Genomic DNA, 21,675 nt, shown 5'->3' with positions numbered 1-21,675 from the left:
CACGCTCATTATTTGTGCGGTTCGGTAGCACTTTCAATTGAAATGTGTTCCCGGTTCTCCTTTGCTCCTCTTCTACAGAGCGTGCATATGCTGGCCTCTCCGATGGTAAAAAAATTGGCAAGCTGGGGCTGTAAAATTCTAGACTGGCAAAGATCTATGGGGATACCTGTCCTTAGGATAATGGAAGGAGGCACCTGGACAGCCCAGGACCCCCCCCCGAGGCCTGCATCTACTGGGGCTCTGAAAACACATCCACTTGCTCTGCAGTCAGCCATCTCCCGCCATGATAAAATGGACTGTGTGCCCCAGGACGGTGCCTCAGGCTTTCTCCCACTCTTGTTCTTAAAATACCTTTCAAGTTTTCAAACGGCTTTGGAAAACTTACGGAAAAAACCCCCCAAAACCCGCGGCACGGGCAGACGGCGTTGTGCGCCCAGCTGAGGAGACCGGCTGGAGGCGGCCTGCAAGGAAGGCGGCGGCCACAAGATGGCAGGGCCGCACCGCCGCTCGGCGGGGCCGCCGCCCCGCTCCGCCGCCGGCCCGGTGGCTGCGCTCACGCCGCCAGGCCTTGGCTGCTTCTCCAAAGGCGATTCTGGAAAGCAGCGGACAAAATACGCCGGCTTTCACCTTGCCGTCGGACTGAGAACAAAGTAAAATACATACACCGTACTGGCTTGCGTAGATTCCTCTCAGAAAGTGCCGAAGAAAAAATGGAGACTCCGAACGCCCCCACGCTCCTGGCACGGAATAAAGCCTTCGGTGCCCCCGCCGCGCCCTTGGGCAGCGGCTCTGGGGTGCACTGGGCGGCTGGCTGCAGGCCGAAGCCCCACGAGTGATCGCACCGGGCGCTTCGGGGACACCCTGTGCCCGTGTCAGGCCGCGGTCAGGCAGGGCGGTCACAAACAAGGGGGGCAGAGGGATCCCGGGGGGCTGCGGGGAGGCCGTTGTATAGGGCAGTGCAGGGCAGGTGGGCAGCGGAGCCTCACCCGGGACTGGGATGGTTGACCCTTACCAGGACACAGAACGTTTCTGTTTTTAATACACCACCAGTCAATTATTACTTGGTTTCGGGAAGCGAGGGCTTCCTTGGAAGTGGGGCTGCCTTATATTCAGGTAAATATGGTATTTCACATGGCTTGATCTTATCCCAGCCTTCCCCCCACCGCCAGATTCTGCCTTGCGATGGCTCCAGCAAAATCCCCCCAGCCACACCACCACGCAGGACCCCCCGGCGCGGGGTACGAGGCATGCGTCCTCCTGAGTGAAGCAACAGGCAGGCCCCCGAAAGCGTTTGGAAAGCCTGGGGCTTCTGCCTGGCTACCTGGCGACTTCTCAGGCAGGCATAGCCCCGCCTGGATCGCTGTCTCCAGCCTACCCTTTTTAGCATGTGTTGGCACCACATTGGCTTGGTGCTGGGAGGCCTTCTCCACCCCAGGGTGCAGGAGCTTTTTGGAGGAGTCATTGCTGCCCCTGCATGTGGGGACTTTTTGGCAAGCGGAGCTGGTGAGTCGTGCCGTCCATGCCTGGGATTTTATTTAATTCTGGGGAGCTCATTGTGCATACAAGTGGCCTTATGAGAAAGGGAGAATTGCCCAACTTCAGGTGCAGCTGTGAATTACCCAACTTCAAGGGCAGCTATGATGACAAGTTGCTCTCTGTATCTCAGTGAAGAAGTCTCCCTAGTGCCATGTGTCTTCTCCTTCATCTGCTGGGATCCTGACATTGCTTTCAAAAAATGACAACACCTGGAACAGATTTGGAGTTGATACAGCCTCATTTCTTCCCCAATAGTACAAGCCAGTGCCCTTCCAGCTTTTGAATAAGCCAGAAGCCCCAATGCTCTGAGATCCAGAGCAGTCATAGAATTTGGCTTACAGTGGACTCCTCAAAGAAAACCTCATGACTATGCCTCTCTACAAAAAGATGACCCTTGCTTGGGCTTGCTGTGGTAAGAGCTTCAGGAAGCTCCCCAGTCCTGTTCTGCCACCCCTTCATCACCACAGTCTCTCCACTCCTCCTCCTCCTCCTCCCACGTGGTTCAGCTTGCAGCAATCCTCTCCATTGCCAGTATCCTGAGGAGAACATGCAGGCTGTATCCTCTCCAAAACATAGGCAAAAAGAAGCGAGGATGATACCAAAGGAGATGGGCCAACCTCTGGTTAACGTTTCATGTTTAGGGTTTATTTTTTAATTATTTTTTATTTTTTAAATGTGAGCAGCTCTTGACTGCATGGGCTTCCCCGTAGGACTTCCCCTTCCAGGCTCTTATCCTCTGCTGGCTGGTGCAAGCAGCTCCTTGTGCAGTTAGGTTCTATTCTTTTGAGGCACCTGACTCTTCCCATATAGAGTCCAAGCACCCCACATGGTATTCAGTGAGCCAGGCATTTGAATGCTCAGTGTTGTGGCATATTTAAGTATGTTTTAGGCTGTATCTCTTAATTCTTAAGCTCTAAAAAAAGCTAAATTCAAGTGGACAATATAGATGAACTTGCTATGTATTGGTCCCTCTGTGGCTTGCCTAGAGGCAGAAATGATGTTGAGACTTTTTCAAGTCAAACTATTGCACAAACATGTTGAAGGGAGGCATGTAAGAAGAGACTTTTACCGGAAAACTTCACTCCTATAGAGAACCTGCTGGAACAGAAGCCTGGTAATACGTAGAAAAGCTGCCCCAGTGTTTCAAGAAACAATAAAGATGATCAGTCCAGCTAGAGTGAAGCAGAAACAAGGAAAAAAAAATTAGCTCCAATCAAGCATGCCAGGGCATAACCCTCTCTGCACACAAAGGGTCCCAGCCCATGAAAGAACCTGCAATCAATGGATGCTGAAGTCTACTGAAGGAGCAAGCAGGCCATTAATGTAACTAGTCAATGAACTTTGATGGAGCTGACTTTTCTGGAAAATTAGCTGGATTGCCAGGGTAACCAAACCACAAAAGGACACAGGACACAATCAGCACAAGGAAGGGTACAGATGTTTGCTGAGAAGTTCTGTGGGCACGACAAAATCAAATGAAACTGGATGTCCCAGAAAACAGTTCTCACTTTCATCATGTCTCTTGGCTGGATTCCATGACATCGCAGAAATGTTTCTAGAAGAATTGATTACTTCTCACATTCTGGGCCCTGGAGAGCTTCCCACGCTGCTCAGAATAGGTAGGTCTTTTTGACTACTGGCTCAGAGGTCAGATTTAAGCCAGCTGGGCAAAGCCACCATCCTTCAATTACACATTACTATGCATATGACTGAATCCTGTGATCAACAAGCTGAAAGGAATGAGAGTAAAAGGACTAGCCACTTATTTTACCCACATTTAGCAGCAGGATATGCATATAAAAGCAGATAAACTGGGGGGTGACAGTAAGCTAATCTGAGCCAGAGAGCAAAGGTAGATCTTTTCCTGACACTGAGAATAACCTTCATTTGGCTAGTGACTAAGCAAATGGATCCAAGCTACAGAATGAGGTCAAAAACATCTCCCCAGTGTTTTGAAGAAGTTTTAGACTTACGGGTTCAGTTCGGCCTAAAATATGGGTCCTTCAGATCCAAAACTGAATGTTCCCCAAAGGCTGGGAATAGTCTGGATCAGCTCCTGCCTGGGTCTGTTTTCAGCTGCAGTCTTTGCAAATAAGACCAGCCACTGCAGAACTTCACCCAGTGCCCCAACTAAGCCATTTCCATTTCTCCAGCCACAGTCTTATTCTTCTTACACCCTCTGTACCTTCCTGGGCTGGAGCTTTTTGCTCATGTGGATACTTCTACTGCATGTGGGCCTCTGGAAAACTGCATGGAAGATTGCTTGCATTTCCTCAAAAAAATTTTTTAAAACACTTTGTATACTTAAAATGTTGTTTGCTTTTTTCCCCCACATAAAAATAAGCTCAGGGCTCTCACTTACTATTTGGAGATCTCAGTTCAAACCCCTGCTCTACCTCTAACTTCCCATGTTCCAGAGAGTCCATGGACCAGGTTAACGGCTTGTGGATATTGATGACAACTGGTGGACAATTCCACCCCTTCATTTGCCTCGTTTCAGCTCTGACTTTGTACAAAATTACCCTCTGGAGCAAGGAGAAGCCAGCAGACTTGACTTAGGGCTTGAGAGAATAAAATTCTTGCATCATCCCAAGCAGACGGGGAGAAAGCGGGAAGGCACTGGGACCCCGGAAAAAGCAAAAGGGAATGAGAAATTCTTGATTTCCACCACCAACTGGTTTCCCAGGAGAGAAGTCTTGTTTTTAAAATGAGATTAGAGCACTTTTCTAGATACAAATTGCAGGTATTTTGCGAAGATACCTTAGTGCATTCCTGTCAATAGCTACAGCATCTAGAACTTTATACTTCTGGATGAAAGGCACTTTATAAAAAAGTTCCTGACAAGCTCTTATCTGTACAGCACATCGCTGACATACCCATCCTGTGTGAAATCTGTGCAAGAAAGATAGGGTTCATTTTGTCAAATCATGAGGAACAAATGGTCTCAGAAAGAGTAAGAAGAAGCCTCCAAGATCTACTGCACCAGAGATTATCAACGCAGCACAGTGCACTGAGGCCGGTGGCAAAAGAAATATGAGGAAATGGGTACTAGGGAAACTAGGAGGCATGGAGAACAGGCAAGTCCAAAGCTCAAGATGAAATAACAACAAACAAAAAGGAAAATACTTACCTGAGCTGTCATGTGAGCTGCTGAGCATCACAGATTTTTACTCAAGCTCTCCTCAGATGAAAGAGACTGACACCAATCCATACAGAGCGCTTGTGGACTGGAGAAAGATCGGTCTTGCGACAGGTGTTGAGGATACATTAGTAAAGCCCCAAGCAAGTGAAAGATACAGTCCTTGCAGCAACAGAGGCCACATTAGTGTGCCAGCGACGGGGCTGTCATTTTGATTCTTCCCTTCCGCTTTCTGCTCAGTGCTGTTTTTCTCAGTCTCTCAGAGGTTAAGGACAGATGGGAACCATTAGATCTTTGTGGCTCCTTTGGGAACTGTTAGTCAGACCTCTTGTATATCACAGCCCTTCAAACCTCACCTGCTTACCTTGCCTGAGACTTGACTACAGTGTCACTCATGCTTTTAACTGCGGTTAGAGCACATCCATCAGAAACATGCCCGTCTTGGCTCAGACACATCTGGAAAACATGCCAACCGCCCTGACAGCTTGTTACAGTGATTAATCACCTTCATTCCAATAAATTTGTGCCCAGTTTTTCATATGAATTTATATAGTTTCAGCTTGCTGTTACACATTCCCATAATTTACTAGATTAAAGAGCCTTTCAGTACCTGATATTTTTCTCCCAAGGAAGTTCCTTCGCCATCATAATCAATTCCCTGCTCAGTCTTTTTTGATAAGCTAGAGAGAGCGAGTGCTTCGCGTCTCCCATCGCAAAGCATTTTCTTCAGGCTCTGAATCACTTTGTGTGGCTCTAATGTTCCACCGCCCATTTTTCAACCTCAATTTAAAACACGTAAGCCATCCCAGTGCTGGTCTCACAAATACAGTACGTGCTCATATCCAGTTTCTTGTCCCTTAGGACTCTTTAAAAAAAAATCTATTCAGAATCTTAGGCAGATGCAAGCCGGCTTCCTTCTGGCTGGCGTTTGGAGCAACCGAAAACCAGCCATCAGTCACCTTCACTGGTGCTGCCATCTCAGCGGGTGAAAGTGCAACAAGGCTGTCTCCCCGCTTGTTCACTGTGACGTGATTCAACATCGGAAAGCAAGCCTGCCCTGGTGCAGGGTACCGCTCTGAGCACAGATCGCCCCAGGCACACCCAGACCACATCCATAGGGATAAACTAGCCAACAGGCACAGAGCAGCTGTGTCCAGGCTGTTAAACCCTCTTTCCCATCAAAGTGGAGGGACTGCAGCCAGACTTTATGTCCGTGCCTGGGAATTGTTTGGGAAAGTGCTAGCAGCCTGGGCCAACACTGTGCCATTTTGCAGTCTTGCCGTGGACCCAGTTGAGCTCCAGTACCTGGGAGTGCTCCCCACCACCGCCCCCTTTACCAAGAGAGATAAACGCCGTTTTAACACAGAACCAGCCTCCAAAGAGGGAGAAGGATGAAGTGATTCCCTTGCTTTCTCCTTCGAAGCCTCTTTCCTGACAGATCTGCAGGACTTCCGATCAGAGAGGCAGCAACAGGCTAGGGCATCCTTTTCCTGCCCAGTGGTGGTCTAAGGGCTCACGCTGACACCGGAGAGGCAAGATTTCCATCACAGCAGAGCCTCCGGCAGGCACATCAGGCCTCTCAGCGCAGCCTCGTGCGTCTCAGCAAGAGAAAGAACACAGGAAGAAAAGGCAAGAAATAAGGAAGAAAAGGCAGTAAAGGTACTTTTGCATAAGCTCAGAGAGGAGGACTTGTGTCTGAGGTCTTGCGTCACTGTGCAATTGGGACAAAACCCAGGCTGGCAACCTTACCCGGGCTGGTGCTTTAGCCCTGGGGGGTCCATGAGCTGCCCATCCTGCATCAAACATCCACCCAGCACCAGCACCCCGAAGCTTTCATGCAGCAGACCTGTCTGGCTGTTGCTTGTCAGAGGCAAAACAGCAGTCACCCAGGCATCCAACACCAACAAAGCTGGTGGCACTTCACACTCATGATAGGTAGATGAGGCATCCAGGCTGAGCCTAAATACCACTTTTTCTACCTTTCTAGGGTTCTCCGATCAAGAGGTTGAGGGAAAAGTGATTTGGGGAAAAGATAACACCCTGTGAACATCTAAACAGAAGGGAACAAAAATACTTGGTGTCATATACTTTATTAGATTTTGACTAGAACAATAGGAATTTCTGTTTTTACACAGAATTTTCTCCTTTCTTATATTCTGTCAGTGGCAGAAAATGCTGAATCACAAACCTGGAGCTTTAAAAAAAAAAAAAGTTATTTCATATGCGGAAGAAACATATCTTACATCATTTCATGCTTCCTGCTCTGCTTTCTGGTGCCACGTTCCTCATTTTCAGGCTGTTTTAAAGGTCAGCTTCACAGAACAAATCCTGACCTCAGACATGGGAAATATGCTGCCTCATCACTCCAGGATCTTTTCTCACATGATTAGTCCCAACATTCCTGCAAGCAGAACAGTCCCCATCACCACTGCCGCAGCCAAAAAAAAGCAAGATATTTTTTCTTTCCATTCCCCAAGTTAATATTCACCACCATCACAGCCTCATTTCATAGGCTGGGGGCTACTTCAACAGTGTAATGCTATTGCCATCTATGGGCAAGTAATAGTCTAATCAGTCATACTTACAAGTTAAAGTCGGAATACATACCTAAACTGACAACTACTCTCTAGAAAGTTTTAAAGAACTTTAAAGAGGATTTTATTTAAGATTTTCCAACGGCTAAGATATAGGATCTGGATAAAAGTTATTCACAGACAGCAATTACTTCTCATGGTATTTGTCTTAATCCTGATTATGTATTCATTCAACTGGCTTCATTTTGCCTGAAGAATTTTATTTTGATGTTATAATTTGAGCAGGCAGGAGAGGTTACGTTAAGATGTCGATCCAGAAGAAGCAGGCATACTCTATATATTTTAAACAAAAGATCTGAATTTATTTGAAATGACTGCTATTGATTATCAAATGTTTAAAGAATGGTGGAAGGCACAAGAGTGATGAACAAGCTTCAGTGCTACAGGAAAGCTGAAGATTAATGTACTTGTTTCATAACTCTTCTAAAAATGTAAGATTTCAGCCTTAATAAAAGAACCAGTCAATTAATCTACTGGTTATAAACGACAAATATATACTGACAAAATAGTTTGACTGAAGTATAAAAGTTACCACAAACTCTTTTTTAGCTTCCTTATGCCTCTATGAAAGAATTTGGCTCTTTTTCAGTAACCTAGTGGACCATGTTCATGTGATTTTTTTTTTTTTTTCAGTATCTGTAAGAAATACAAAGCAAAACTGAAGCTCCTACTCACTGGGAGACTCTGTAGGTGACATTTAAAAGAAAGCACGATGAAAAATGCTTTTTCTGTTAAATTGTAACTAGCCAGATGGTTATACTGCTCTCAGGTTCACGATAAAGGCATAAAGATTTCCTCCCATGCCTGCAGAGCTCATTGCCAGGTGACACGGACCATGCATGGTTAACTTGTCAGCCTTGGCCTCTTCTTGGTCCCTGCTGAACCAGTGAAAGGAAAATGCCCAGGCCCTGAGAGCAAAGATTGCCCCACGGCCTGTCACTCAGCCAAAAAAAAAAAAAAGCAGCTAAGGCATTGGACCCATCACAGCCCCTTGCCAGAGGAAGGGCACTGGAAGACTGAACCGGGTAGAAGGCGTATGAAAAGAACTGAAGCACAAAGTCCTCTTCTAACGAAGTCAGAACAAAAACGTTTGGATAGGATTTCTGGAAGAAAGAGACAGAGGTGTTTGTGAATAAGCACAAGAATAGGCACTTCCAGTGACCACAAAACTATAAACAAAAGCACTTTTGTGCACTCCTGGATTACTTGCTCTTATTTTCTCTTACAGTCACATGCTTATGTGGGCCGGTACTCTTTGAAAACATGATTCATTAAGAGGCCTTAAATTGCAACCAAGTATTGCACTGTTAATGTTGACTTTGTTTTAACTTTCCTGTTACTTAGTATAATTTGTTTCATAACTGTATCTCTTACATGACCAAATCCCCACTGAATCCTTTAAAAGTTTTTGTTGATACGTGCACTGTATTTCCAAAGCGTGTCAGATTTATGGGCTTTCCTCCCCCTTCCCCGTCATTGTTTCATTGGTTCAGGGACATCCCCTTCTTCTCAGCAGATTGAAACATTCAGTAATCTGAAACAGATTTCGTGACCCTATAGCATTAAATCATGCTTTGTGGTGCTTTATTCCTGCTCCAAAAGACTTCATACATTAGCAGGTACATAAAATTGCACCAGAGACTGAATACATATTAAAAAGTAATAAATGATTCCATATGGTCTTAATTTTTCAAAGCAGTGCACCACTGTTTTAAAGCAATAGCATTTAATTTTCCAATTAAGAAGATTTTTAAATAGCCCTTCTAACCCACAGATATGGGAACACTCACTTCAGATATTCTCCCCAGCTGAGAGATTTGGGTGCACCAACAATTTTCACAGTCAAATGGTGTCCTTGGTTAGCTAGCTAGCAAGGGTACAATTAGCCAAGGCAGTTAATTTCTTTCTTTTATTCAAAAAAGCTTGTGTCATCATTTCTGCAAAGACACAGGTCACAAAGCCTCTGTGAGCAAACTGAATAGCATACATTCCTCTTTAAGCTTCACGTACTTGAACATCTGTCAGACCCCAGCTACAGTTCCTCCCCAGTTTTCCCTGTTTACTTCCAAGGAAAAAATCTGTTTTGGTAAAACAAGGCTTGTAATACCCCTACCTAGATGTATTTTAAGCTTAACATGCCTATTATGAAGAGTAGCTACTGTATTTAGAAACAGCAGGCTCTTCAGCAGATCAGTTCTCAGCATGTATTCAATTACATGTGTTCGCTTAAATGGTTCCCCCCCCCCCCAAATAATTAAAAAAAATAAAATCAGGTCTCACTCTCCCTGTCATTGGCTCTCCACAGGTAAAACGGCAGTGAATGACTTAAGATGCACACCTTTAACACAGTGGTTTGCTAGACTGAAGGAAATTATTTGGCAGGGCAGGCGAGGGTGCGTACAAATGGAAGAATTCAACTTTTCAGATTCCAGGAGGAGTTTACAGGGCAGTTAGCTATAATTGCATGCCCTGAGCATGTTTAAGTGACATTCACATGAGCTGCAAGGAATGTAAGGCCTTTAATACCAGAAGCAGGACTGGGGCAGAACTGAGGCATTAAAGTTCAGAACTGTCCTCCCAAAAGCTCCTGCTCAACCGATGCCTAATCCCGGAGGCTCTGGAGTCCTATTTTTAGGCTGTCAGCATCCCAAGATACAGGACATTCTGCTTTTCGCATACCCAGAACCACCCCATGTTGGGCAGCTCCATGCCTCTCTTCCCCCTGGGCCCAGCGCTGGAATTCGGAGCTCAGACACGTCTCCATGCAAGACGAGACCCATGGCCCCAGCTGCGCAGCCTGCTCCGAGCACATCCAACACATACCAGCAGGCTCCAGCTCCTTACAGCACTGTGCTGTGATCGTTCTTCCAAGACGGGATAGCAGGTAGGAGGTGCCCATCACTATCCCATTGCTTGCTGCAGTGTGTCTCAGGCACTCTGGAAACATGACCCCCTTCCCATTCCTCTGACTTGATGCAGCTCCTGAGTCAGCAGCCTCCCAGACCCTCCAGGGTGCGAGAGAGAGAACCAGCTGCAAATGCTTATCATTGACTTCCCCACCATGTGCTGAGCCGCTGACTGCTTTTGCTTAACACTTCACCAGCTCCTTTGAACCCTTTCTCAACTCCCCAGGGGGGACTTCCTTCCCCCTGTGTGCCTTGCAGTGCCCCCCATGCCAGGAGACCTAAGGTCAATGTCCCCCCACTTCTGCCCAATGGGGTCAGATGCCTCCCTCTGACCTTCCTGAACAGTATCTTACCCAGGAGGTAGGCTAGCCTGAAGAGTATCTACCGGGAGGCAGGCTAGCCTAACACGCATTCCATTTTCAACCAGCCTGTTGAACCCGTACTGCTGCCTGGGGGAGAGGGTGGGGATTCAGGATTCATGGGAGCAATCAAGGAGAGGCCATGACCTAGCAATAACAGCATTGCCATGGGGAAGGGAGGGGAACAGCCTTGGATTTCAGTCCCCTTTTCCAACTTTATGTCGAACATTTGTCAGAGGACAAAACGCAACATTCTGGGAAAAGGACCATGAGCCACATCTCCAGCTCCTAAGAAAGTGCTCTGATCACTGGAGATACAGAATGACAGAGGGAGGGAGGGAGGTGCTTGGACTTCTTCCTCCAGGGGCCACATACAGGAGAAAACAAATTCTTTGAAGGAACTGAAATAGCCTGTGCATAGGCACCTGCTCTCAAAAGGAGAGGCCAGGCAGTGAGTCTCAGCAAAGGGAAACCCTTCCCTTCAACCATCATTCTCTTCACCTGATCCCTGATTAAAGCCTCTGCTACACAACTGTGCCTTATGCTTGTAGGTAGAGGGAAGCAAGACTGTGAAAGGTGGTTATTTTAGGGCTGTGGTGTGTAAGCACCACTACAACGAAGCAAGGATCGAGGCTGCATCTCTCTGGACAGCACCATGCAGACAGGACAGCCACCTCAGGAACATTTGTTGTCCGATGAAGACAACCAACGATGCCACAGTTCAGAGGTGTAGCTTTCAGGCCTCCCTGTCGCTGCCCTACCTCTAGGCACTCAGCACACTGGATCCTGCTGCCAGGCACGGACCCAGTCGCTATTCCTCACGCAGACCTCCACTGCTTCACGCAGGGCCGCGAGTCCCCTCCAGAGGTGGGCTTCCATTTAGCTTTGAGACAAGGGGAACAGAAAAACCGAGAGGCCGCTTTGCCCGATCCTGGGAGCAGCCCTAGCTCCTGGCTGAAGGTAGTTTTCAGCGCAAGTGTCACGGTACCTTCAAGAAAGGCTTTTCTCCCAGCGCCGCTGCGGGCACCACCCGAAGCCTGCCCGCAGCCTCCCCGCGCTGCCCCGCTGAACGAAGGGGCAGCTTCATGCCACGGGGCCCGGGCAGGGCTTGCAGGGGTCCCACCGGAGCCCCCCGTCCACACCGCGCACCAGCGGCCGCCTCCCCGCCAGCCTCACGCCAGCCACGGCCTGGCGACCGGCGCTCACGCCGGCAGCCAGCCGCGCAGCAGGCCTGGCGCCCAGCGAACCCGCCCGCCCGCCCGGCCCGCCGCTGCTGCTGCCTCCCGGGAGCGGCCCCGGCCAAGCCCGCCCAAGGCCATTCGGGAGGCAGGTGGGGGGGTGACGGCGCCCACACGCCCCGCACCGGGACGGCGCCCGACCAGGACCCGGGACGACCGCCGCCGCCGCCACCACCCCTCCCCCCCACCTCACACCCCCTCCCCGCGCCGCATTTTACTCGATTGTTTATTATTTTCCAGGGGGCGGCGGCGGGGTGGAGGCGCCGACCAATGGGAAGAGCCGCTGCCCTGACGGGCGACAAGCGCCGGCCAATGGGTGACGAGGGCGGGCCCCGGCGGTCACGCGCGGCTCTAGAGCATGACATCATCTGTTTGCACGGCGCAGCCTAGCTTGGTGCGGGCGGGGCCGTGGCGAGGGGGCGGGGCCGCCAGGAGGGGCGGGGCTGCGGCGAAGGGGCGGGGCGGGGGCGGGCGGACGGCCAGCGAGCCAGCCAGCCGCTGCGCTAGGGCTCGGCGGGGCTGGTGGCCGCGGGCTGCCCCCGGCCTGCGGCCGGCGGGGCGGAGGGTGTCGGTGACCCTGGCTTGCCAGGCGGCGCTCCGAGCGGCCCGCGCTGCGTCTCGTCGGCGGGGAGTAGTTGTTGGCCGTTGGGCTCGCGGCGCGCAGTGCCTCAGGGGCGGCTCCCCGTGGCGGGCGCCCAACCGCCGGTCAAACGCCCCGCTGAGGTATCCCCGCCGCGGTTCCTCGGGCAGGGCCGCTGCCCCCCGGTGTGTGGGCAAAGGAAGGTGTTAAATTATAATAATGGAGTAATTAAGCGATAAGTGGGTGTAATTAAGTCCGTATGGGGTAACCGAGACGGGTTAAGTGACATGCCCGGGTTGCACAACGAGTCAGTGGCGGGGCAGAACGGCATTCAGCCGCCTGGACCAGCCCGAGCCAAGCGGGAGAGCTGCCGGCCTGCCTGCCGGCCTTCACCTGGAGAGGTCGCTTCCTGGAGGTGCCCTGATGGGGCAGGAGGTGAGGGGCGATGATTAAATGTCGTCTTGAATCATTAACAGAAGCTGCTGTTGTGAGGCTGAAATCCTTTCATATCATCTAAGCTGAAGGTTAAAAAAAAAGAGAAGGTGGAGTTTCTTGCCAGATCTTAGCAGTTTGACTCATTTCGCCCTAATGATATAAACTCGATAATTGCACGTACTCCCAAGTATTCAAAAATTATGATGGAAGCTTTTGAGTAGTGTAATGTCAACTTAAAAATCAGGTTTAAGAAGACTTTAAAATATGCAATTAGGGTTTGGGGTTTTTTTTTCCTACTTTCTTCCTGGCCCTGAAAGTATACTTGGGTCACATCCATGGAGCATCAGGAACTTGGCTATTGGTTTAAAATGGAAGCTGAGATGGTGGTTTAATGGGATTTTAAGAACAGGGATTTCAGGAAAACACCAGTATTGCAGGACTCATAAATAAAGCTGAGAAAGCTGGCAACACCGCTATGCGCTATTTGTGGTTGTTATTAAGTGTACAAAACACTGTTAGAAACCTATTATTTCTATCCACGAGAAGCTGAGAGTCTGTCTCGGCCTGCAAGGCGCAGCTTTTTGGTGGGCCTTGGCAATGCAGCTTCAGCAGACGTGAGGCCACTTTAGTGACAATTTGAAGCTATAGGTTTCAATTCCCACTTCCTCAGCTCAACAACTCCTTACTTGATGATTTTTTTTGAGATTTCATTGTAAACTTTGTTTCTTCCAGAAAGGTGATCCTGTTTTTTAATGTGGATGACTGTAGTCACTGTACTCCACACAGTGCAGAAATGGGTCAAGAATTCCTCAGCAGTGGGTGCTCAAGTTCAGGTGTATGCAGAGCTGAATGCTTCCAGCCTTAGGGTTTGGTCCCCAAACTGTCAAGATCACTTGAGGAAAGAGTTCTTCTCTCCTCTCCACAGTAGTAATGTCACTGTTTTCTTCTGCTACTGCACTTCTCTTCCTTCCCCTTGCCTCCCTTACAGTGGTCAGTCAGCCAGTTCACAGGCTGAAGTCCAGCTTCAATTGATCTTTAAATTGCTGTTCACTTTGAGGAAAATTTTGCAGTCAGAACTCTAGCCATCGTTGGCAAACCCTTCATGTCTCCATGGCACAATTTGGACCCTTGCTCTGTGTCCATCTGGCAGTCAGCCAATCTCTCCTTAATAACTGTGGAAACCATTAGCCAGTTTTAGCCAAATTGGGCAGAAAGGTTGAAGTCTCGAAGTATGAAGCTGGCTGGCTTGTAGATGACATTTCTTTCTCATCAGCACACAGGTTGCTCTGAATCAGCCACAAAACCTACTGCCCTTTGCCCAGTCTGTGTTTAAAGGATATAGTAGGGAACGGTGGGAAGAACAAAAAATACACTAAGGGAGCTGCTCTCTCATGGGGTGGATGGGAGGGGTAGACAGGGTTATTGCAGTGGACACAAACCTCTTGGAGACCAGGCTGCAGGTGGCTTACAAAACAACCCACCATATACTTGTTTGTGTGAAGTCCATGTAGATAATGCAGCCGTTATTTAATGTAACTGCAATATAACAGGGTTTTATTGAGCGGCAGTACACTTTACAGTAGATTTCTATAATGATGTAATGACTAGAAGTTCCAGGTCCCCCACCCCCCAGGCAGCTTTAGCTCCAACCATGCTTCTGCAGTAAGATATTTGTGTAAGAGAGGTAAAGCCAGAAATGTGACCTGCACTTCTCTAGCTACCAGCCCGGGAGAGTGTTGGTTAAGGCAGAATGAAGGAGCGATGACATCTGGGTTACCGCCATGAAGTGGTACGCTCTTATCTTATGGGAAGCTGATGCTCTGAATTGACAAAATGGAAGAATGAAAACTGAAGCTGATAATAGCCTGCTGTAGTTGAACACAGAAGCTTAAAAGAGTTAATCTCAACGCAAAAACCACTTACGAGGATTCCTAGCCAGAGTGCTGTCATGCAAACAATACTTTCCCTGAAGCACTACGCCACAGGCCCCATGTCTCATGGGTCTTGCATGGTCCATGTATGGCTGAGAGCACCCACAGATATGACTGTTAACACCCACAGAGCTGCAAAGTAACTATGTCCCTGCCAGATCCATATGATCAGGTACCGTGACAGGTACATGTCTTCTCAGTGTAAACTTGAACGGGGATAGTAGATAGAAGGAGATGCAGAGGAAGGCGCAGCACTGCTCTGAAACACTCGCAGTCTAAGTAGGCAAGTGAGTGAGCAAGGCTTTCAAATGGCCTCAGGGCTGGCCTAACTTTATTCCTGTTGAAGTCAGTGATAAAACTCTCATAAATGGAGCCTTTTTGAAAATCCCACCCTTGGGGCATTCAAGTGCTTAAAGGAAGAGACTAGAAATCGTGCAGGCTTTAGATTCAATTTCGACCAGTTTTTATACGTATGTCAGTGGGCCCAGCCACAGAACAGCAGTAAGAAGGGGTCCTCTGTCATTCTGTTTTGCTCGTGTACATTTGGTAAGTAAAATATGTAGGAACAATTATACTGTGGTTTTAATTCTGCCTCTAAACTGCAACGTCGTGGGCACACCCGTGCTGTGTGGAGCTGTGAAGAACTGGTACCATGACTTATGTGGTAAAGGCTGTAGGGCTGATATACCAGTGCATTCTGAAGAGGGCAGATAATCTTGCAGTAAAGGCCCAGGGCTGGCACTCAGGACATCTAGTTTTATTTCTCAGTTCTGACATGGGCTTCCTGTATGACCTCAGCACAGTCATGTAATTGCTCGGTGCCTCAGTCCATCATCTCTTTAATAGGGTTACTACTTAGTTATTTCCTTTCTCCTGCCCTGGCCTGCTTACTTAGACTGCAATTCTGCCAGGGAGTGGAGCGTTTCTTACCACGTGCAGGGCCTTCACCCGGTACAATGAGAGCTAATGGCAATGCCTGTACAGTAATGCAATGCCAATGAAATAAATAAATGAAGATGATAATATCTTCTAAGACTAGATTTGCAGCTTGTAATCCAGCCCAAGGTCGAAGTGCTGGAACCTTGGGACCCAAGGAACTGCTCCACGAGGAGGTTTCTGCACTGGTCAAAATCAGCCCCAAGCGGTAGCAGGTTTTGGGGAGGGGCTGAGTGCCAGTTGCAGTGTTGCAGCTGGCCTTCTCTGGCTAACTGCTAAAAGCCACAAGTAGAGGATTCTCGGAGGCACGGTGTTGGACTACACATCTTCTCATCGTGCATGGCCTTGGCTGATCTTGGTTCCTGGCTCTTCCGTGCTACTGCAGTTCTCCTCCCCTACCAACTGCTAAATCATACACATGAATGCCAGTATCACAACTGCAGAGTAGCTGGTGCCTTTTTGAGCTGCCTTGCATTCCCGTAAGGGACCACGTTACAACAAAAGCCATGGGAGGGCACGCAACGTTGTGACCCAAAATGGAGCTGCAGTGAAAATTATTTCCGTTACTCGAACCTGCATTCATTCTGATGAATTCAGTGTCTCCTACTATATTTAGATAAGTGAGGATTAATTGTATACATGCTGGAATTCTGTCCCTTGTAATAAAATCATGCCAAACTATTCCTAACTTGAGTGCCACTTGAATTCGAAACCTAGCTAGACCCTGAGTGCCTTAGCTCTTACTTAGCAGGATGTGTAAGGCATGCAGGACCAGGGCCGTGCTGTTTTCTAATCAAACCAAATGGTTTTCAAATCTCATTGCTTGTCTATAATGCTAAATAAATCAGGAATAATTTAATTTGTCTGCTAATTCTACCTAGCAATGCTTCAGAAGCACACCTACTTCTCAATGCATGCAGTTGTCTATATCTGGTATAGGAGACACCACTATTTTTGTGCTAAATCTAGTCCATAGTTTAGGTCGATACAAAGCTAGGTGAAAACTGATACATATACATTGCGATGTAATGTATTTATAACTACATCTATATTAATAGCTCTATACTCCTTGGCTTTGTGGGTCACCCCTTTATTCAACCCACAATTAACTACATTTTCAAGTGAGATACTTCGGAGGGCTTTCTGCCAGGGCACGGCCTCCGAGGAGGAAGGACAGTGGGATTACCCTCACGTGTGGACATGTCTGAACATGCTCCTGTATCACCCGCAGGCAGAATGAGTTTTCAAAAAATGACTTAATTGGACCCCAAATGTAAAGTTTACCAGAAAAACTCGTGCACCAATAATTTGTGACCAGCGGAAACAGGTCAGAAGAGAAACGGCGCACTACGCCGCCGCCGTGACTGGCTGCCAGAGCTGGTTTTAGGGTGAAGTACAGGCAGGGAGGGCTGAAGCTGTGCTCCGGCCTGGTCAGCTGGGCCTGACAAAGAGAAGAGCCATGGAAAAGTGAGACGGTTGTGGCTGTTTTTGCCGTTTAAGTTCTACCAAGCGCAGAGAGACAGGGCTAATGCAACCCTTGGAAAGAGTTACCGTATGCTTTGAGAGACTTGAGCGCTTCCCGACGCTGCCTTCCCGCGGCCCGGGCGGCGCGGTCAGGCCCCGGGCCGGCGGGGGACGCACAGCCGCGACTGCCCCGGCGGGGAGGAGGTGCCGCTCCGGAGCTAAGGGAAGGCGAGCCGGGCATGTGCTTTCCTCGCCGGGTCCCGGCAGCCTCTCCAGCCCGCCCAGCCCCGGCGGCTCCCCCCGGCCCGGCCCGGCCCGGCGTGGCGCGGCGCTCCCGCCCCGTCGGGGCGGCCCCAGCGCGGCGCCGCCCGCCCTCCGCCCGTGGGCGGGCCGTGCCGTGCCGTGCGGTTAGGTTGAGGCTCCCTGCGTGTGTCTATAACTTTGTGTTGCTGCCGGTGGTTGTTAGGAGGAGGGATGTGGAAGTCGGCGGCGAGCAGGGTGACAGGCTGCTCGGGCGGGCTGCGGCGGCGGCAGGCTGGCTCGGCGCGGGCGGATCGCTTGCCTCTCGCCGGCTGCTCGCAGAGGGAGCGGGCGGTTTGCCGCTTTCCCCTCCTTCGCCTTTAAAGGGAAGGCTCCTCAGAGCTGAAGGCGCAGGAGCAGCAGCAGGAGCCATGCAGCAGCGCTGCTTCTTCCTCCCGTGAATTCGGATCTCGATTTCTGCCGGTGTGGAGGTGGCTGTTGATTCTCCCCCCCGCCTCCCTCCCCTCCCGATGTGGCTCTCCTTGCCTCTTCAGCCTGCGCTTTTTAAATGACTTGAGTGAAGGGGGGGGAAAACTGTCAAGATGGCAGCAGCAGGAGCAAGGAGGTTATGAATGTGGTGTTGATGCTGGAACAAAACCTATTCTCTTTGGCAGCCCTAGGGAGGGCTTAAAGCTTCTGGACCTGTTGGAAGCCTGGCGATTTGATTTGTTCCCGTTGTGTTTGCTTTTTTCCTGCGAGAAGAAGGATTTTTTTTTTTTTTTTTAATCGACCAGCCCCTGGGGTGGCCTTCTCCCGCCCCCTGCTCCGTCGGCTGTGAGATTTTGGGGGGTTGCTTGCGTGTGGCTTGGGGGGGCACCGCAAAGTGACAGGCTTACGCTAGTATGCAGTTGGATGTATGCTAAGACTTCGGCTCTCTTTAGGGCGTTTTGAAGAAGGAAAAAGTCTTCAGCGTAATCTGAAGGACTCCTCTCCCTGCCCTCCTGCCGAGGGAGGGGGCAAAGGACCACCCCCCCCCAAAGGGAAGGTAGCTGCGGAAGCGGCGAGGAGCGAGCTCGGAGGCGCCGGTGGGGGGGTCCTCTCCCGGCTGGATACGGCGCGGTTCCCGCTGGAGCTACTTCTGCATCCGCATGGAGTAAAACATAAACAAACGCACACACGCACCGCGGGAGTGACCGCCGCTCCGCCGGCGCGGAGGGCAGCGGCGCGGGCACCCCCGGCCCCGCCCGGCCCCGCGCTGCCCGCCCTGCGCTGCCGCTTCGGCTCCTAATCTGATTTTTTTTTTTCACCTCCCTCCCTCCCCTTCCCCCCCCCCCCCCCCCCCCCCCCCCCGCTCCGGCGTGCGCATCGCCCGCGGGGAGCGGGGCTCGGCGTGCAGCGGAGAGCCTGCCAGCCCTTAGCGGAGAGCGGCATGCCCGCCCGGCGGCCCCCCGCCTGCTAGGCTCCCGTCGGCACCGAGGAGGCGGCGGAGGAGGAGCGGGGTCGGCGGCCGCCCGCCCCGTCGCAGCGCCCCGCTGCCGCCGCCGCAGCCGCCCGCGGGGGAGGCCAAGATGGCAGAGGCGTCGCCCCCCGCCCCGCTGTCGCCCCTGGACGTGGAGCTGGACCCCGAGTTCGAGCCGCAGAGCCGCCCCCGTTCCTGCACCTGGCCCCTGCAGAGGCCCGAGCTGCAGGCCAGCCCCGCCAAACCCGCCGGCGAGCCGCCCGCCGACGCCGCCTCCATGATCCCCGAAGAGGAGGACGACGAGGAGGAGGGGGGCGGCTCGGCCATGGCCCTCGGCAACGCGGCCCCCGCCGGCGGAGAAGCGGCGGCGGCGGCGGCCACCGCCGTCCCGGAGGAGGCGGCGCGGCTGCTGGCCCCGCTGCCCGGGGGCGGCCCGGAGGGGCCGAGCCCCTCGCCGGGGGGAGCGGCGGCGGCGGGCGGCGGGGGGCTGAGCGGGGGCCCGGCGGCGGCGGCGGCGCCGAGGAAGTGCTCGTCGCGGCGCAACGCGTGGGGCAACCTCTCCTACGCCGACCTCATCACCCGCGCCATCGAGAGCTCCCCGGAGAAGCGCCTCACCCTCTCCCAGATCTACGACTGGATGGTCCGCTGCGTGCCCTACTTCAAGGACAAGGGCGACAGCAACAGCTCGGCCGGCTGGAAGGTGAGACGGGGTCCCGGGGCCGCGGCGGACCGTCGCGCCGACCCGACGGGCGGGCTGCCCGCGGGGAAGGCGGCCGCGGGGCGGGGGGGGTGCCGGCGGCTTTCCCCGACGGCAGCCGGCCGGGCGCTGCTGCTGGCCGTGCTGGTGGTCGCGCTGTCGCCTTTGCTTTTTTTTTTTTTTTTTTAAGCGGGGGGTAAAGAAAGTTTTGGCTCTTTCCTGTTGCTGTGTGCAAGCGGTGAGGGCTCCTAACTCTGGGAGCAGGGGAGACGCTGGAGTGGAGCCGGCTTCTCTGGTGCACAAGCAGATAAGCAGGGAAAGGAAAAGTGGGGAAAAAAAAAAGGAAAAAAAAAATTAAGGGTGGGGTTTTGTTTTGGTTTTTAAGTTATAGGTACCTTTGGTGTAACTCGTATTGGAAATAAGCAAGCGGAGTTGCTTTTATGCGGGGTCAGTCTGAGTCTCAAAGCTCAAATACGGAATGACTCTATTATTTGCGCCAAGAAATACCCCAGTGGTTTCCCACATGTTCCTCAAAGGCAATAGAGGGAAATTCGGGTCTTGACATTTCTTCATAAAGTTAATCAAAGCGTGGAGTTATTGGCTGCTCAGCCACGGGAACGCTTGGTTTGCGTTTCCTGCGGTGCCAGTGTATGAGGGCACCGTCTACTGATAAATCCTGCATATCCGAGCATTTTCTGTCCAGCATTGCGACAGTTAGCAGCTAAGATTACTACCGTTTTAATAAGTGAGAAAAAAAATAATCTGGTTTTGTGGGTTGTTTACCTAGTGCGTGCAAAAGCACGTTGCAGGCAGGCAGGGTTTTGCTTTCAAAGACAGAGTCTAATAAGGCCTACCAGGAGCCGGTGCTGCACGTAAAGCACATTTGAAGTGCTTTTTTTCTCCTCATTTTCCATGTCCATCTATTAGTGTCTGTTGGATGTGGAAATGTCACATACTTGCAGCTACACAGAAATGCAGGTGCTGCTTGATGTCGATACTGTTTGCAGAGGGAAATCCCGGTACGGTTCAGTTGCTGCTGAGGGCCGATGCTGGCAGCATCCGAGACCGAGTTTTTGAATGGATGGCTGAAGATGAATTTGCCGGGAAGTTTTATTGTGTTACAGAGAAATGAAATTTCCTCTTTGAATCTCTCTTGCTTTGGATCAGGGGGTAACTTACAGTATACAAATCAGTCAGAAATACTGTATGGATGAAACATTCCTGGCAGTTTTCGTATCATCAGCCCTTTCTCACGTTTTGGTGCCTGAGTAGGACTTGCTGCTAGGAACTGGAGTACAGCTGTATGATTTTTACCTTCCAAATGGAGCACTGTAGAGGAAGCATTTCACTGACAGGCTTGTCTCAGCCTGGGGAAAATATAAACACAAAGTTTATGGGTGGCATAGCTAATTCAAGACAAGGCTTTTAAAAACACAGATCCTTTTTACAGCTTTTGCATCTGTATTAGGTGTTGAATTTTGATCTGACTTCACAAGTGCGACGCGGAGTGTGATAAAGGGTTACATCTTCTGATGACAGCCCGTGCCTTCATAAGTTGTTTGGTTTTACACAGTAGCAGTGGCTTTAGATGTCAGCTGTTATGACAAATCCAGCCTTTTTATCTGATACTTTGAATTTTCAGTAAATTCTCGATACCCGATTCAAACGAAGACTTACTGAACAATGGGGCTGATACTGTTTCGGCTGAATTTGGTGGCAAAACTCCCATTTGCTTCAGCAGAAGCAGGATCTGGGCCATAACGTGAAGTGCTTACATTGATTAGTATGCCTAATACAGTCACAATTTTTCTGACAATTTATACTGTTAATTTGATATTGATTCCTTTGCTGAGCAGCATTAACTGGTACTTGGAGCTAATTAAAATGTTAAAAACTTGGATCCCGTGAGATTCCTCCAATATAATTTAGTTCAGAAGTTTCTCACAAGCCTTTAAGATGACCTTTCTCAGGAGATGGAAGCACACTGGTTGCAGAAAATTCTGCCTCCTTAATGACTGTGAGCTGTCTCTGGAAGTTAGGGTAAGGCGTTCGATCGCCTTAACGGTGGGTGCAGTTGCACGTGGGTGGTAGGGGCGTACAGAAAGGGGCAAAGAAGAGGTCAGGAGCTAATAATTTGCCAGGCATCCAAAACTGCAAAATT

At 50.5% G+C, this 21,675-nt stretch overlaps 1 protein-coding gene across 2 annotated transcripts in view; it reads left to right on the top strand.

Moving 5' to 3' along the window:
- The first annotated feature begins 18,926 nt into the window (after positions 1-18,926).
- The window catches only part of FOXO3 (forkhead box O3), a 94,767-nt gene continuing 92,018 nt past the window's right edge, over positions 18,927-21,675 (top strand). For both annotated transcript variants that reach the window (XM_059833883.1, XM_059833876.1), the window contains exon 1: positions 18,927-19,517. In XM_059833883.1, the coding sequence (XP_059689866.1) occupies positions 18,927-19,517 (591 nt within the window). The remainder of the gene's footprint in view (positions 19,518-21,675) is intronic.

The sequence above is a fragment of the Gavia stellata genome, chromosome 2, assembly GCF_030936135.1.
Source record: "Gavia stellata isolate bGavSte3 chromosome 2, bGavSte3.hap2, whole genome shotgun sequence".
NCBI lineage: Eukaryota > Metazoa > Chordata > Aves > Gaviiformes > Gaviidae > Gavia > Gavia stellata.
Note: the sequence above shows the minus strand (reverse complement) of the source record. Positions and strands in the feature narration are given on the sequence as shown.